The sequence below is a fragment of the Taeniopygia guttata genome, chromosome 10 (genome assembly GCF_048771995.1).
Source record: "Taeniopygia guttata chromosome 10, bTaeGut7.mat, whole genome shotgun sequence".
Lineage (NCBI taxonomy): Eukaryota > Metazoa > Chordata > Aves > Passeriformes > Estrildidae > Taeniopygia > Taeniopygia guttata.
Window position 1 is genome coordinate 19,591,958 of NC_133035.1, and position 13,043 is coordinate 19,605,000.

At 45.1% G+C, this 13,043-nt stretch overlaps 1 protein-coding gene across 6 annotated transcripts in view; it reads left to right on the forward strand.

Annotated features, from left to right (window-relative positions):
• MAP2K5 (mitogen-activated protein kinase kinase 5) overlaps positions 1–13,043 on the forward strand; it is a 127,115-nt gene that overhangs the window by 65,983 nt on the left and 48,089 nt on the right. For 5 of the 6 annotated variants that reach the window (XM_030280994.4, XM_030280997.4, XM_032750182.3 and 2 more), the window contains exon 17: positions 11,041–11,070. In XM_030280994.4, the coding sequence (XP_030136854.4) occupies positions 11,041–11,070 (30 nt within the window). Of the gene's footprint in view, positions 1–11,040; positions 11,071–11,916 lie in introns of all 6 variants that reach the window. The other variant, XM_030280998.4, reaches the window with a different exon arrangement.

The window sequence follows — 13,043 nt, forward strand, 5'->3', positions numbered from 1 at the left end:
TTGGGAGGAGAGAGGGGAAAGTCTGGGATGGGAGTCCTGGCTAAGCTTTGAGGAATGGGGAGTGTTTGTGTTCCCTTTGAGGCAAGAGGGGTCTGAGTGTGCTCAGTCATCCCCTCAGAAATTAAAAAAAAAAATTAAAAATTAGATTAAAATAGAATGAAATTAGATATGCAGCTATATCATCATCATTATTATGTATTATTGCTATCATCATTATTATTATTATCGTTATAATCAGTTTTTGTTAGTTCATTTTTTTGAGTTTGCCTTTCTTCCTTCAGGATTTTTCTGAAGGGAATGGAATTGAATCCATAACCCAGAAAAACTGTTCGGAAGTGTTCCACCACAAATAGTTTGTGTGTTTCCATGAGCTTTTCCCGTGTTTTATTTAAGTGCTCTTGGCTTGACAAAGCAGGTTCAATTTAAAGCCGTGCCATTGCTGTCACTACACTGCCCACTGTGTCAGCATTTTCATTTCTAAAAGCTGTTTTTGCAGGGTTCATAACTCAGCCATAAAACACATCCAGGCTGGGCTGGGGCTGGGGGAGCCCTGTACCATTCCCTCTCTCCAGGAGCTGTGTCCTGCACAGGAGGAGAAATTAAATTGCCCAATATTTCTTGTTACTCTCCAATATGACTGATCCTAGCTGTAATCCACAAGTGAACTTTCAAACATCCAAGGGAGCATCAAATCCATCTGGTGGGGTTTAATAGCAGCAGCAAGGCTGGCTTGGGTGGGGCTGGGGTGGTGGAAGGTTCCCTGCCCATGGGAAATGAATTTAAGGTCCTTCCCAAGCCACCTCACCCTGGGATTCTGTGATATTTATCATTTTTTCTCCAGGTACATTGGTGCTACATTTAAATTCAGGAAGTGAAAGCAATTTGCTGATGCCCAAAACCAAGTATATTTTGGAAGTAGAAGCTCATGTGCTTGGCTTTTTGCTCCTCCTTCTGTATCACGTCCTGGTCTCTGCTTCCCACTGCCCTCTGTGTTCCAGGTCCCCTTTGAAAATTAGATTTTCTTACAGAGATCATCCCTGTTCGTCTCCCCCAGAGAAAAGGAATTTGTGCATCACTTTTAATAATAGTTCTTATATATTAATTCTTTAATATTAGTTCTTAAAACTCCCAGATTGAGGATTTAAAGTGTTTGGTGACCAGAGTTCTCAGTAGCTGCGTATTTGCAGGAGCTTTCAAGGGTTCTTAGCAATCTCTTAAGAAGCCATCAGGCATTTCAGACACATGAAAATCATGAATTATCCAACAAATGTGCCTTGCCTGGGTACTTGAGGCACACCTTAGCACTGCCAGAGTGCTGGAGCTCAGACCCTTCATCCCACTCGGGTGGGGGCACACAGGGAGCTGCAGAAGAGCTCACTCAGCCCACAGAGAGGAGCAGGAAAGTGCTGGAAGAGGATGCTCCAAAGGAAGCAGCTCTGCTTGGAGATGCTTCTCTAAAAGCTCTTCAGTCTCCAGGGTGTTTGACTGATAAAACTGGAATCAAGACTGGTCAAGGAGGGGAGGTTTCAAATCTCCTTCTGAGCAGTCTGAGATGTGGGATCAGTTACATCTCATCAGCTTGGGAGCAAAGGTGAGGATTGTGTGTTCCAGGTGAGGATTGTGTGTTACAGGTGAGGATTGTGTGTTCCAGGTGAGGATTGTGTATTCCAGGGTGTGGGAACCCAGAGCTTCTCTCTGGCTGCCCTGGGACCCTGGCAGGGGTCAGAACCCCCCTGGACAGAGCCCCCAGAGACACTGGCTGTGATCTCTGTCCATGGAAAAGAGTTTTCAATCTTACAGGATGAATTACAAGCTCTGAGTGTTTGATATGAGTAATAATTAAGTGTGGCACGGGTGCAAAAGTAAAATTTTAGGATTTTAGATTAGGGGTCCAAAGGGGACAAGATGGAGGAAATTGGGTGTGCCTTGTCCTTTTTCTCCTTCTTCATGCCCTCCATGTTTCACTGTGGTGTTGGCATTTTTCTGTTGGTTCAGGCTGGGGACACACTGTCCAACGTAGGTGACAGATATTGGCACGTTATTGTAAATCCAGCACAGGTAGTTTGTGGTATTTAATGTTTGTACCATCCCACTGAGGGCAGAGCCCCACACGCTGCCCTGCAGGACAGAGCTGCGGCAGGGCAGCAAAACATGTTAGAGATAAACAGAATAAACAACCTTGAAACCAGCACAGAGGAATTATGACTTCTTTGGCAGCGGGGCAGAAAGACAGAGACTTTTACAACCTCAGAATCATCAATACCACAGATTCTGACACCAGGTGAGGATTGTGAGCTGCTCTGAGGGGGTTCTGCGGGTTTCAGAGCTCTGGGGGTGCTCTCTGCTCAGGGCACCCCTCCTCTGAGCCAGGGTGCAGTTGTGGTGCTCAGGGACGGGCTCTGGTGCTGCTGTAGCTGCACTTGGTGCTCTCCATAAAGGATTCTGTGATTGGAGGTGGTGAAGGAAGAATCTGAAACCAAAATCTTGGTGGCACAGCCTAGTTTTTGACGTGGTCTGGGAGAAACAGCCTCAAGTTGTACCAGTGGGGGAAAGGTAACACCTTCCCTTTAGGATTAAGGACAGGAAGGATATAAAAACACTTTTTGTTATTGCTGTTGCTGCAAAGAGACTGACCTGGTGGCTGTGAGGTTTTAGGGACCGTAGAGCTGTGATGTTGGTGGCTTGGTGACACCTCCTTGTGCTCAGCCAAGCACGAGGATTGAGGAATATTTGAGGATTCCTGATCGAGGAATATTTATGGAGTCTCAGGCATTCTGTGTGGAACGATGCACTTCACAAACTCCTTCTTGGGCAAAGCTGCCCTTTTTTGGATGGTTTTGAGGATTCCATCCCCTGCAGCTGTTTGGGCTGATTTCTCCAAGCAGAGCTGTTCCCTCTGATGCCTCTCCCACCTCCATCACCCAGCGGGGTGGGGACAGGCCAGGTCCAGCCTGGTGCTGGTGGGACTGGGAGTGGAGGGAGCAGTGCCCGAGGGTTGGGTCATGAATTAATAATTGCTGTGTGCTGGGGGAGGCCCCTCACACGAGCTGCAGCCGGGGAAGTTGCCTGGCAGAGCGCTATCAATCACTCAGTGACCAGAACTTCCAGTAATTAGTGTATTTTATGGGCCTGTGCTTCAGTGACTCGGAAGCACATATGCTCCACTCCCAGCTAAACTTAGCCAGAGTAATATTCCAGGATGATTTATCCGCCTGCTGCACTGGGATGTAACCCTATATTAGGTGAAGATTGTGAACTAAGCTGCAATAAAGTGGAAGTTTAGGTACAGTTTGCACGGGTTGAGACCTCGATGGATCATTGTTGCTCAGCAATTGCTCCTAGGCCGCTGTGGGCAGGGAAATAAATAATCCAGTTCTCCACCCAGGCTGAGGGGACAATTAAGGGATGACATCAGCTGTGGGTGTTTGGAAGGTGTGTTTTATATGTAAGGTTATTTAATGGATGGAACAGAATGCGTTTTATATGCTTTTATTTTTTTGAGGCACAGAAGCTGTGGCTGCCCCTGGATCCCTGGAATGTCCCAGGCCAGGTTGGACAGGGCTTGGAGCAGCCTGGGACAGTGGAAGGTGTCCCTGCCCATGCTAGGATGGGTTAGAGGAGATCTTCAGAAGGTCCCTTCCCACCAAACCATTCCAGGGTTCTATCACTCTATCTATTCCCTATTCTTACCCTACAGTTGTTTCTGCTTTTAAAGAGTCAAAAAATGAGTCCGTTTCCCTGCCTTTTCCCAAGATTTCATGGCCTGTCCCAACATTTCATGAACCTTTGCTCCACAAGAGCAAAAGCTGAGCTGCATTCCCACCAGCACAGCTGCATTTAACCCATTTCTCCCTTTTTGTACCGAATTTCAACCCATCCAACAGCCAAGCAGGAATCCCCTCTGCTCGAGCAAGGAGTCAAATGAACCCTCCTGGAGCACTTGTGGAGATTTTGCTCCTGCCACTTTCCCTGCAAAGCCCTGGCCCAGCTTTGTCCCTTTGGAAAAGGCGCTGCCATTCCCGGTGTCACCTTTGAAGATGCAGCAGTAAAAGCCTGGTAATATCCAGGATTTGTGGCCAGGCAGAAATGTGCAATTTAACCCTGATTGTCTGCAGCCTTGAGCTGGCAGTGCATTTGCTGTAGTTCATATTTAAAAGAAATCAAAGTGAAACTAATTATCTTTAATTAAGGCGAATTAAGCTTTGATTTTTAATATATATTTTTTTTTTACTCTGTGACAGAGCTGGAACTCATCTGCTCAAGCCAAGGAATGTCCCAAAGGTTATTAGGGCATTTTTCTGGTGGTGGTAATAACCTTCCCCCCTCCCAGCCCTGGCCACCACCAACAAATCTGTCACTTCATCCGTCTCCGCTGCCGCTCCTGCCCCTCCGCAGGGGTCGCAGATTCCACAAGTTATCAGCTAATGGCCTTATACATTAAAAATTGAAGCTTTCCTCACTCCCAGGCCTTGCAAGGCTTTGTTCTTAAGCCCCAGACACTTCAGAGTGCAGCTGCAAACTATAGGCAGAAGATTAAATTAATTTGTAACTCTTTTTTTTTTTTTTCCTTTTTTTTTTCTTTTTTTTGTCAGGGCTCTGCATTGCTAAATCCTGCACATTTAATTGAAACCCTACTTCAAGATGCTTTGTGTTTCTGTTCCTCTTTGTTGTCAGTTTAACCTCAGAAGCACTTTAACTCTGCTAAATTGCTGTTATATCCTTTTGGATTTTTTTTATTTTTTTTTTTAAACCCACCACAATAAGAGGACAGCAAATTGATATTAGGAGGAGAAGAAAAATCTTGGAGTCGTTTTTGAGGTATTTAATATTTATTAGGGTTCATACCCTGCAGAGTTTCAGGTGATGTGAAGCCCATCTATCTAGGAATGTATAAATTGGTCTTGGAATGGAATTCCACCTGGGGAATTTGGTGTTATCCAGTAGTTAAGTCTGCTTTTGAAAGTTGGAGCGTGGCGGAGTGGCGGCTGCTTTTCCAGAAAATGAGGGTTTAACTGCAGTGCACAATCTAAATGCAAAATCCTCGGATGGAAATTTAATTGTGTAAAATGTGCACGAGGTAATTAAGAACAAATTTTAGAACATTTCAGACTATAAAGTCCTCCTTCAGCTCCATCACTGGCGATATTGCCAGCGCTTATTTTCAATTTGCAGTTATGCTGAGAAACATGGAATGTGCCTAAATTAAGAATAAAAGCATCCCGTGCTCTCCAGTGTAACTGTAAATTAAAAAACAACTTGCACAACATCGACAATAATCTAAGTGGGAAACTTTATTGCCTCAGTGTCCTAAAAATATGTTTTGAACTTCCTTCCCTCAGCCACTTTCCAAAGAGGATTAAGACAGAGCTGCTGCTGTAATTTTATTCACAATATGCAGCAGGCAAGGAAGAAGTGAGCTGGAGGAAGTGATGTGGAGGGGGGGATTTCTGGATTCCCCTTTTCAGTTCTAAAATGGCAAATTACATTATTTCAACAAGTGATTTGAATTTTGGGTTCCTTTATCTGCCCCTAAAAAGTGTTTGAGAACAGGTTTTTGTTGCTTTCCAGCCCTACTTCTGGTGCTCAGTCCAGAGGTTCTTCCTGAATCAACACTTAATTCGAAATTTTGATTTTTTTATAACAAAAAATTTGTGATGGTTTGGTTGAAGTCAGTATATACACGCCCACTGCACCTCTGTTATTTCATAACCTGGGATTATTTCTCAGTTTTTCAAGTCCTGGTTTGAAATCTGATGGTGGCTTCATTGTTGGTGATTGATCCCCTTCTCATTTCTGTTTCCACACCATTCTGCCATTGCAGGTCGCTGGAATTTTGAAAATTAAGGTTTTTGCTGTTCTTGTGTTGGAAAAGAGCTCAGGATCATCAAATCCAACCATTGGGAAGGGGTCCATGGGGAAATGGGAAGCAGTTCCCTGAATTTCAGGCATTCCCTCCTCAATATCCAGACATAAAACACTGATCAGATCCTAAACCCAACTAATTTAAACTGAAATATTGTATTTTTGTTGAAATACCTTAGAAGACTTTCAGGTTCTGGAGTTTTGTCCTTTAAATGCAGAGAAGTTTTGGGCAGTGTGTTCATTTGGTAGGTTTTGGTTTTTCCCTCCTGCACTGGGCTTGTTCCTCGTGTTCCTGTGACTTCTTGAGACAAATGATAATTTGAAAATCCTTTTAGTGAATTTCTCATCTGTTTGTTGTTTGGGCTTTTTTTTTTTTTAACCTTACTTTACAACTGTGACACTTTTTATAAATCTAAATCTACACCCAGAGGTCACTGGTTGGCTGAACTTAAACCGTTTTACTTAGTAAATTTAATTAAGAAAATACAGTGCAACTCATAAGCAAATGAGTTTTTCCTAGTTTTAAACCAAACCACCCTCTCGAGTGCTGATTGCCTCGCTCGACCCCTGGTGATACAGAAACAGGCAAAATTAAAAAGGACATTAAAGCTTCATTAAATCTGAAACACATTTAGTACAGTGACATATCTGCAGGCTATTTTGGGGAAGATTACAGACTCTTTGCTAAGTTTCTTAATTTATAATACCTTGACAATGTTGGGGGCAGGAAATCTGAGCAGATGGATGCAGTGGTGGTGCAGGGGATGCAGAAGTGGCACAGGAGCTGGCCCTGGGTGTTTCAGCTCTCAGCTTCACTGAGAAATGTTTTCTTTTACCAACCCCCAGAGAACTTGTTGCTGGTGCATTTTGGGATCCTTCAGTGCTCTTTTTTTCACCCTATACTTGTGTCTGGCTCTTTCCCCCCAGTTTTTCTGCTGCCTCGGAGCCCCTGCTGAGCCTGGCGTGGTCAGTGGGAATGGAAATGGTTTGTTTGGAGTCATCATCCAGGCAGGGATTGTTTTACTTCAATAACATCTGCAGAAAGATGCTCTGTGCACAGAGCCGTCCTTACCTGCTTCTTCTGTCTGGAGTTTCTCACTGTTCCTCAGTGAAAAAATCAGAATTTGCTCTGCTTCTGGTGGTGGAAACCTGTTGGGCATTATTGATGGGTTTATTTCTAGGCTGTCACCACCACACAGCTGCTCAGGACATCAGATTTCTGCTTGGGACAGGAGGGTGCTGCTCCCAAAAGAGGAGAAGGTGGTAAAGGATGGGTTTCAGTAGCCCCACAACAGAAAATGAAGGGTTTTTGTTGAACTCTGGAGCAGCATTTTCCAGAGCCGGCCATGAGGGCGACCCAAGTGACTTTGCTGAGATGGGAATGTTCAGAGGATTCAAAAATGGTGTGGGGTGAAAGGGACCTTCAAAACCATCTGGGCAGGGACACCTCCCACTGTCCCAGACTGCTCCGAGCCCTGTCCAACCTGGCCTTGAACGTTCCAGAGATCCAGGGGCAGCCCCAGCTCCTCTGGGCACCTGTGCCAGGGCCTGCCACCCTCACAGGGAGGAATTCCTCCCCAGAATCCATCTAAATCTCCCCTTTCCCACTGTGAAGCCATTCCCTGGCTCCTGTCCCTCCATCCCTTGTCCCCAGTCCCTTTCCAGCTCTCCTGGAGCCCCTCCAGGCCCTGGAATGGTTCTGAGGATTCCCTGGATCCTTCCCTTCTCCAGAGGAACATTCCCAGGGCTCTGAGCTCTGCCTGGATCCTTCCCTTCTCCAGGGGAACATTCCCAGGGCTCTGAGCTCTGCCTGGATCCTTCCCTTCTCCAGGGGAACATTCCCAGGGCTCTGAGTCCTCCCTGGATCCTTCCCTTCTCCAGGAGAACATTCCCAGCTCTCCCAGCCTGGCTCCAGAGGGGCTCCAGCCCTGGAGCAGCTCCGTGGCCTCCTGTGGACAAGAGTTTTGAAGTCTCAATATTGTGAAAGCTTCATTTAGCAGTATCCCCCAAAGAAATTGTTTCATCCATCTCACCCAGATGCTCTGGGCCCCACTCTGAGTTTGTGATGTCTCCCCCAAGGATCTGGCAGGAATTTGCTGAGGCTCCCAGGCCAAGGGCTGAGATTTCCTGGGGTTGGAGAGCAGCTGGAATTGCAAGAAAGGCCCCATCTCTGCCTGATTCCCAAATTCCTGAGGCTCAGGAATGTCTGCTGCTCCTTTGCCACTTCACAGCAGCTCTGTCTGTGCCTCAGCCTTGTCCTCAGGAGAGTTTTGTGCTGCCAAAAGGCTGAAATTTCACCTCTGGGGAGCTGCAAGTGATGCCTTGTGCAGGTTGGGCAGAGTCCCAGAATAAATCAGGGATTTATTCAAGGATCTCCTCCATGGATCCACCTTGGGCAGCACCAGAGCCCAGCCAGGGCTGCCCCAGGATGAACCAAAATGGTCCCAAAATGCACGAGCGCTCCCGGGGGCTCTCCCTGGGATCAGTTCTGCTCCATTGGCACCTTGGAGTTCATTGTCCCATTCCAGCTTTAGCCCAGGCAGTCCCACCCTGCTTGTTTTTCTCTCTCCAGCCCACGGTGTTTGTGCTCCTGGGCTGAGATTTGGATCATTGTCCTTGGTGCCCAGCTGGGGCAGGAATTGTTTTGTGTCCCTGCTCTGTGCAGAGAGTTCACCATCCCCTCATATGAAGCTCAAAGCTATACACTAAAGCAGCTCAGAATGTGAAAAATATAAAATCCAAACCTGAGGCATCACAATCTGGCCAGGTCAGGCATCCCCAGCTCCAGGGGCTCAGGGGCAGTGCCTTTGCCCAGCCCTGCTGTGGGGTTTGTCCCTTGGCGTGGGTGACACAGTGGCTCAGACCTTCAGCACGGCTGCTCTTGCTCAGGATGGTGGGAACAGGATGAGTTTATCCACCTGGGAAATCCATGGTTCCACTGCATCCATCACCTCTGGGCTGGGCCTTCCTCTGGAGCTGCAAACAGAATTCTCAAAGGTTATTTGGGGTGTAGGGCAGCTCTTGGCTCCTCTGTGGCAAACCCAGAAAGGCAGAATAGAACTGCTCGGAGTGCCCTGGGTCAGCTCAGGGTGTGCCAGAGGAACTGAAGGGTGGATATCAGGGAAAATTCCCTCATGGAAAGGGTTATCAAGCACTGGCACAGCTGCTGGAATCATTCCTGCAGGGATTTAACAGCTCTGTGCATCTGGCACTGGGGATGTGGTCAGTGGTGGCCTTGGAAGTGCTGGGGATGGTTGGATTCAATCTGAGAGGGCTTTTCCAGAAGATTCCATGGTTCTAACCCTGACAACCTTGGTCCTTCACTGAATAGGAGACAGAATAACTCCAAGCAGCTGCGTTTTGCTGGAGTTGTTTCCAGGATTTCTCACCGGGTGGGAGAACCTGCCTACTACAAATTTCTCTTGGAATGTTTAATAGTTATGGCCAGTAGAATATTTTCAGACAACATCCATAAAAATGTGGATTTTGGGACTATTCTCTAATGCCTGAATTTACTTACAAAGCAGCAGGGGCAGCAAATGCAGTCGATATCCTGGAAAAGTGGATCTGGAGGAAAGATGAGGTTTCTCTGTGGGTGCTGTGGGCTCTCCCCACATCCCACTCAGGTTTGGCACCAATGGGGACACCAAGCTCAGCTCAGTAACCCAGATTTTACCCTGAGCCACTTAAGGGAGGACTTGGGGAGTTGAGAGCTGCCTGCTCATCACAGATAATTATCAGCAAAGGCAGAGCCTTGGCCTCCCTGCTGAGGCTGAACTGGTTTCATTTCCACTCCTGGGGAACCTGGGCATCCAGTGGTGGCATTGAGGGACACACAAGGGCTGGAGAAACCCAGAAATCCTGGGAAAATGAGGGGTGCTGATTGTGAGGGGCCCGTTCTAAATACAGCTCTTTGTGTCTGCACAATCCCTTTTTTGCCATTTTGATTTGTACCACCGTGAGAGTTGAGAATTTTTCTCTCCTGAAGGAAATGTACCCAAATTTGGGAACCAAATGATGACACTAAGGGAGACACAAGGGCTGGAGAAACCCAGGAATCCCCAGAAATCCTGAGGGGTGCTGGTTGTGAGGGGCCCGTTCTAAATACAGCTCTTTGTGTCTGCACAATCCCTTTTTTTTGACATTTTGATTTGTACCACCGTGAGAGTTGAGAACTTTTCTCTTCTAAAGGAATAGTGCCCAATTTTGGGAACTAAATTATGGCATTGAGGGAATCAAAAGGGCTGGAGAAACCAAGAAATCCTAGAAAAATGAGGAGTGGTGGTTTTGAGGGGCCCATTCTGAATACAGCTCTTTGTGTCTGCACAATCCCTTTTTTGCCATTTTGATTTGTACCATTGTGAGAGTTGAGAATTCTTCTCTCCTGAAGGAAATGTGCCCAAATTTGGAAACCAAATTATGGCATTGAGGGAATCAAAAGGGCTGGAGAAACCCAGAAATCCTGGAAAAATGAGGAGGGATGGTTTTGAGGGACCCATTCTGAATACAGCTCTTTGTGTTTGCAGAATGTCTTTTTTTCCATTTCCTCAGTTTCTGCCATTATGAGAGTTGAGAACTTATCTCTCCTGAAGAAAATGTGCCCAAATTTGGGCATCACAGGGCAATCCCCAGAAAAATGAGGGGTTCTGGTTGTGAGGGGCCCATTCTAAATACCGCTCTTTGTGTCTGCACAATCCCTTTTTTGCCATTTTTATTTGTACCATTGTGAGAGTTGAGAATTTTTCTCTCCGGAAGGAAATATACCCGAATTTGGGAACCAAATAATGGCACTAAGGGAGACACAAGGGCTGGAGAAACCAAGAAATCCTGGAAAAATGAGGAATGATGGTTTTGAGGGACCCATTCTGAATACAGCTCTTTGTGTTTGCACAATCCCTTTTTTGCCATTTTGATTTGTACCATTGTGAGAGTTGAGAACTTTTCTCTCCTGAAGAAAATGTGCCCAAATTTGGGCATCAAGGGGCAATCCCCAGAAAAATGAGGGGTGCTGGTTGTGAGGGACCCATTCTAAATACAGCTCTTTGTGTCTGCACAATCCCTTTTTTTGCCATTTCCCCAATTCCTACCATCCTGAGAGTTGAGTACTTTTCTCACTTGAAGGAAATGTGCCCTCCATGCAAATCTCTATAACTAGACAAATATTATTTCCTTTCCCAGCTTGCTCTTGGGAGGTTTCCATATCCTCAGGTAAGATTGTTCATTACTGCTGTTTGCCACTGTGACATTCATTCCTATGTATGAAGGTGCAGAGAGCAATTGTGAACATTTGAGCCACATACAAATAAATCTGTCCTGTTAAATTGAAAAGTGGGAGCTGCAAGGAGTCATTTAGAAGTCTCTATTGATTTTTTTTTTGCCCCCCCCCCCTCTTATTCTCTTTTCCAAACTCTGTTTTCTTTCCCTGGAGACAATGAAAATTATGATGATGTTAATCTTGTTCATTTTGTTGGGAGATTAAAAAATAATCCAGTCTTTACAACATTTTTTTTTTTCAAGCAGGAAGGTGTATCTGCTCCTTTCCTTATAATTTAATTTTTAATTCCAATTTTGAATAATGGCACGATGGTCTAAAATCCCCTCAAAAATAGAATGTGAATGGAATACTTAAGGGAGCTTCAGATTCTTCCTTTGAAGAGGACCTAATATTAATATTTGATGTAAATACTGGTATTTTCTAAGTTTCCACCTGAAGCTGCTGGCACAACTCTTTCCATCTCTGGTGGCCATGGTTGGGTGGATGCTCAGCTCTGCATCACCACGGAATATTTTACTTTTTTACACTTAAAAACCCCACGAAGCTCTGAACAAAACAAATCCAGAACTGGCTCTGGCAATTACTTGAAATTCTCATCTCGAGATGGATGTTAGAATTCACAGGAACAAACTGTTCAGCAGTTCCTCCAATTATTCTTTCCAGGCAGAGGGGGGGAAAAAAGTCAAGTGTCCAGGGACAAAAAATGAATTATTTGAATGTGGTTTTTTATGTTTTCATATGTTTTATGAAGACTGTTCTCTGCATCTTGGTCTCTACAGCTCGCAGTGCCTGGAGGCATGTCTGATTTAAAGGTGGTGTTGGTCTGTGCTCTTTAAGCATCTATTAACTTGCTATTATTATGCAAATAACTGTTGTAATACACATACTAATTTATGCATGGTTAGATTATGCAGATGCCTCACAAACATGGTTATTGAATAATAGGCTGGGACTCATTCCCTCTCCCATTTTTAGAAGCTGTTTTAAGCAAATTCTCCTGACACTTTTACAGACTTGGGAAGGTTTTGCCTGGGTGGAAATATTCTGATTTTTCACTTTTTTTTTTTTGTTTTTTTGTTTCCTCTGCAAAATGTTCACTGACACCATTAAGAGAATAGACTTGGAATATTTTATCTGGATTTTAAATGTGTTTTTGGAGGAGAGGATTGGAAAAGGAACTTACATTGAAGATCCCTCCATGCATGGGGAACTCTGAGGGTGTCGATGGTCATGTTTAGGTGTTTTATAACCTAAAATCCAAAGTGATGAGGGGACAATTCAAAGTAAACCTGCTGGATGTGGCAGAGCACGGGGAGGGAGGATGGAACGTGGATGTTCCATGTGGTTCCAGGCAAAAATGTCTCCCTGAACTGGGAGCAAACCACGTCTGCCAAATTTAAAGATGCTTTTTGCTGTTCTAATTAAAAAGCAGATCGGGTTTGTGAAAGAATATTTGGCAAGGCAGTAGCCCATGAAATTGTATATATTTTTTAATGCAAAACAGTCGAGGAGGTGAAACTTTTAAAATGTGGTTATTAAGCTTTTCAAGCAACTGCTTTTCAGAAGGGATTTTATGTGAATTTCTGTATTTTCAGCATGTGCTGGGCAGGAGAACCTTTAGAAACCTTCTTTGTTTAGGGGGATAATTAATAAGGGGTTTTTAATCTCTTTATTTTCCTAGTTAAGGCCTGATCCTGCTCATTCCTTGAGTAATTCCTCCTCACTTCAATGGGGTTATTCAGGGAATGAAGTTAATCACGTGTGTGGTTCCGAATTTGTCCCTAAAATCCTCCAAGTTGCTTCCCTGTGAAAATTGAGAGTGTGGCCACGTGGGTGAGAACACCTGAAATTTCCCACAAATGGATGTTTGTCTCCAGCTGCAGCTGCAAAAAGTGTATTTTTTTTT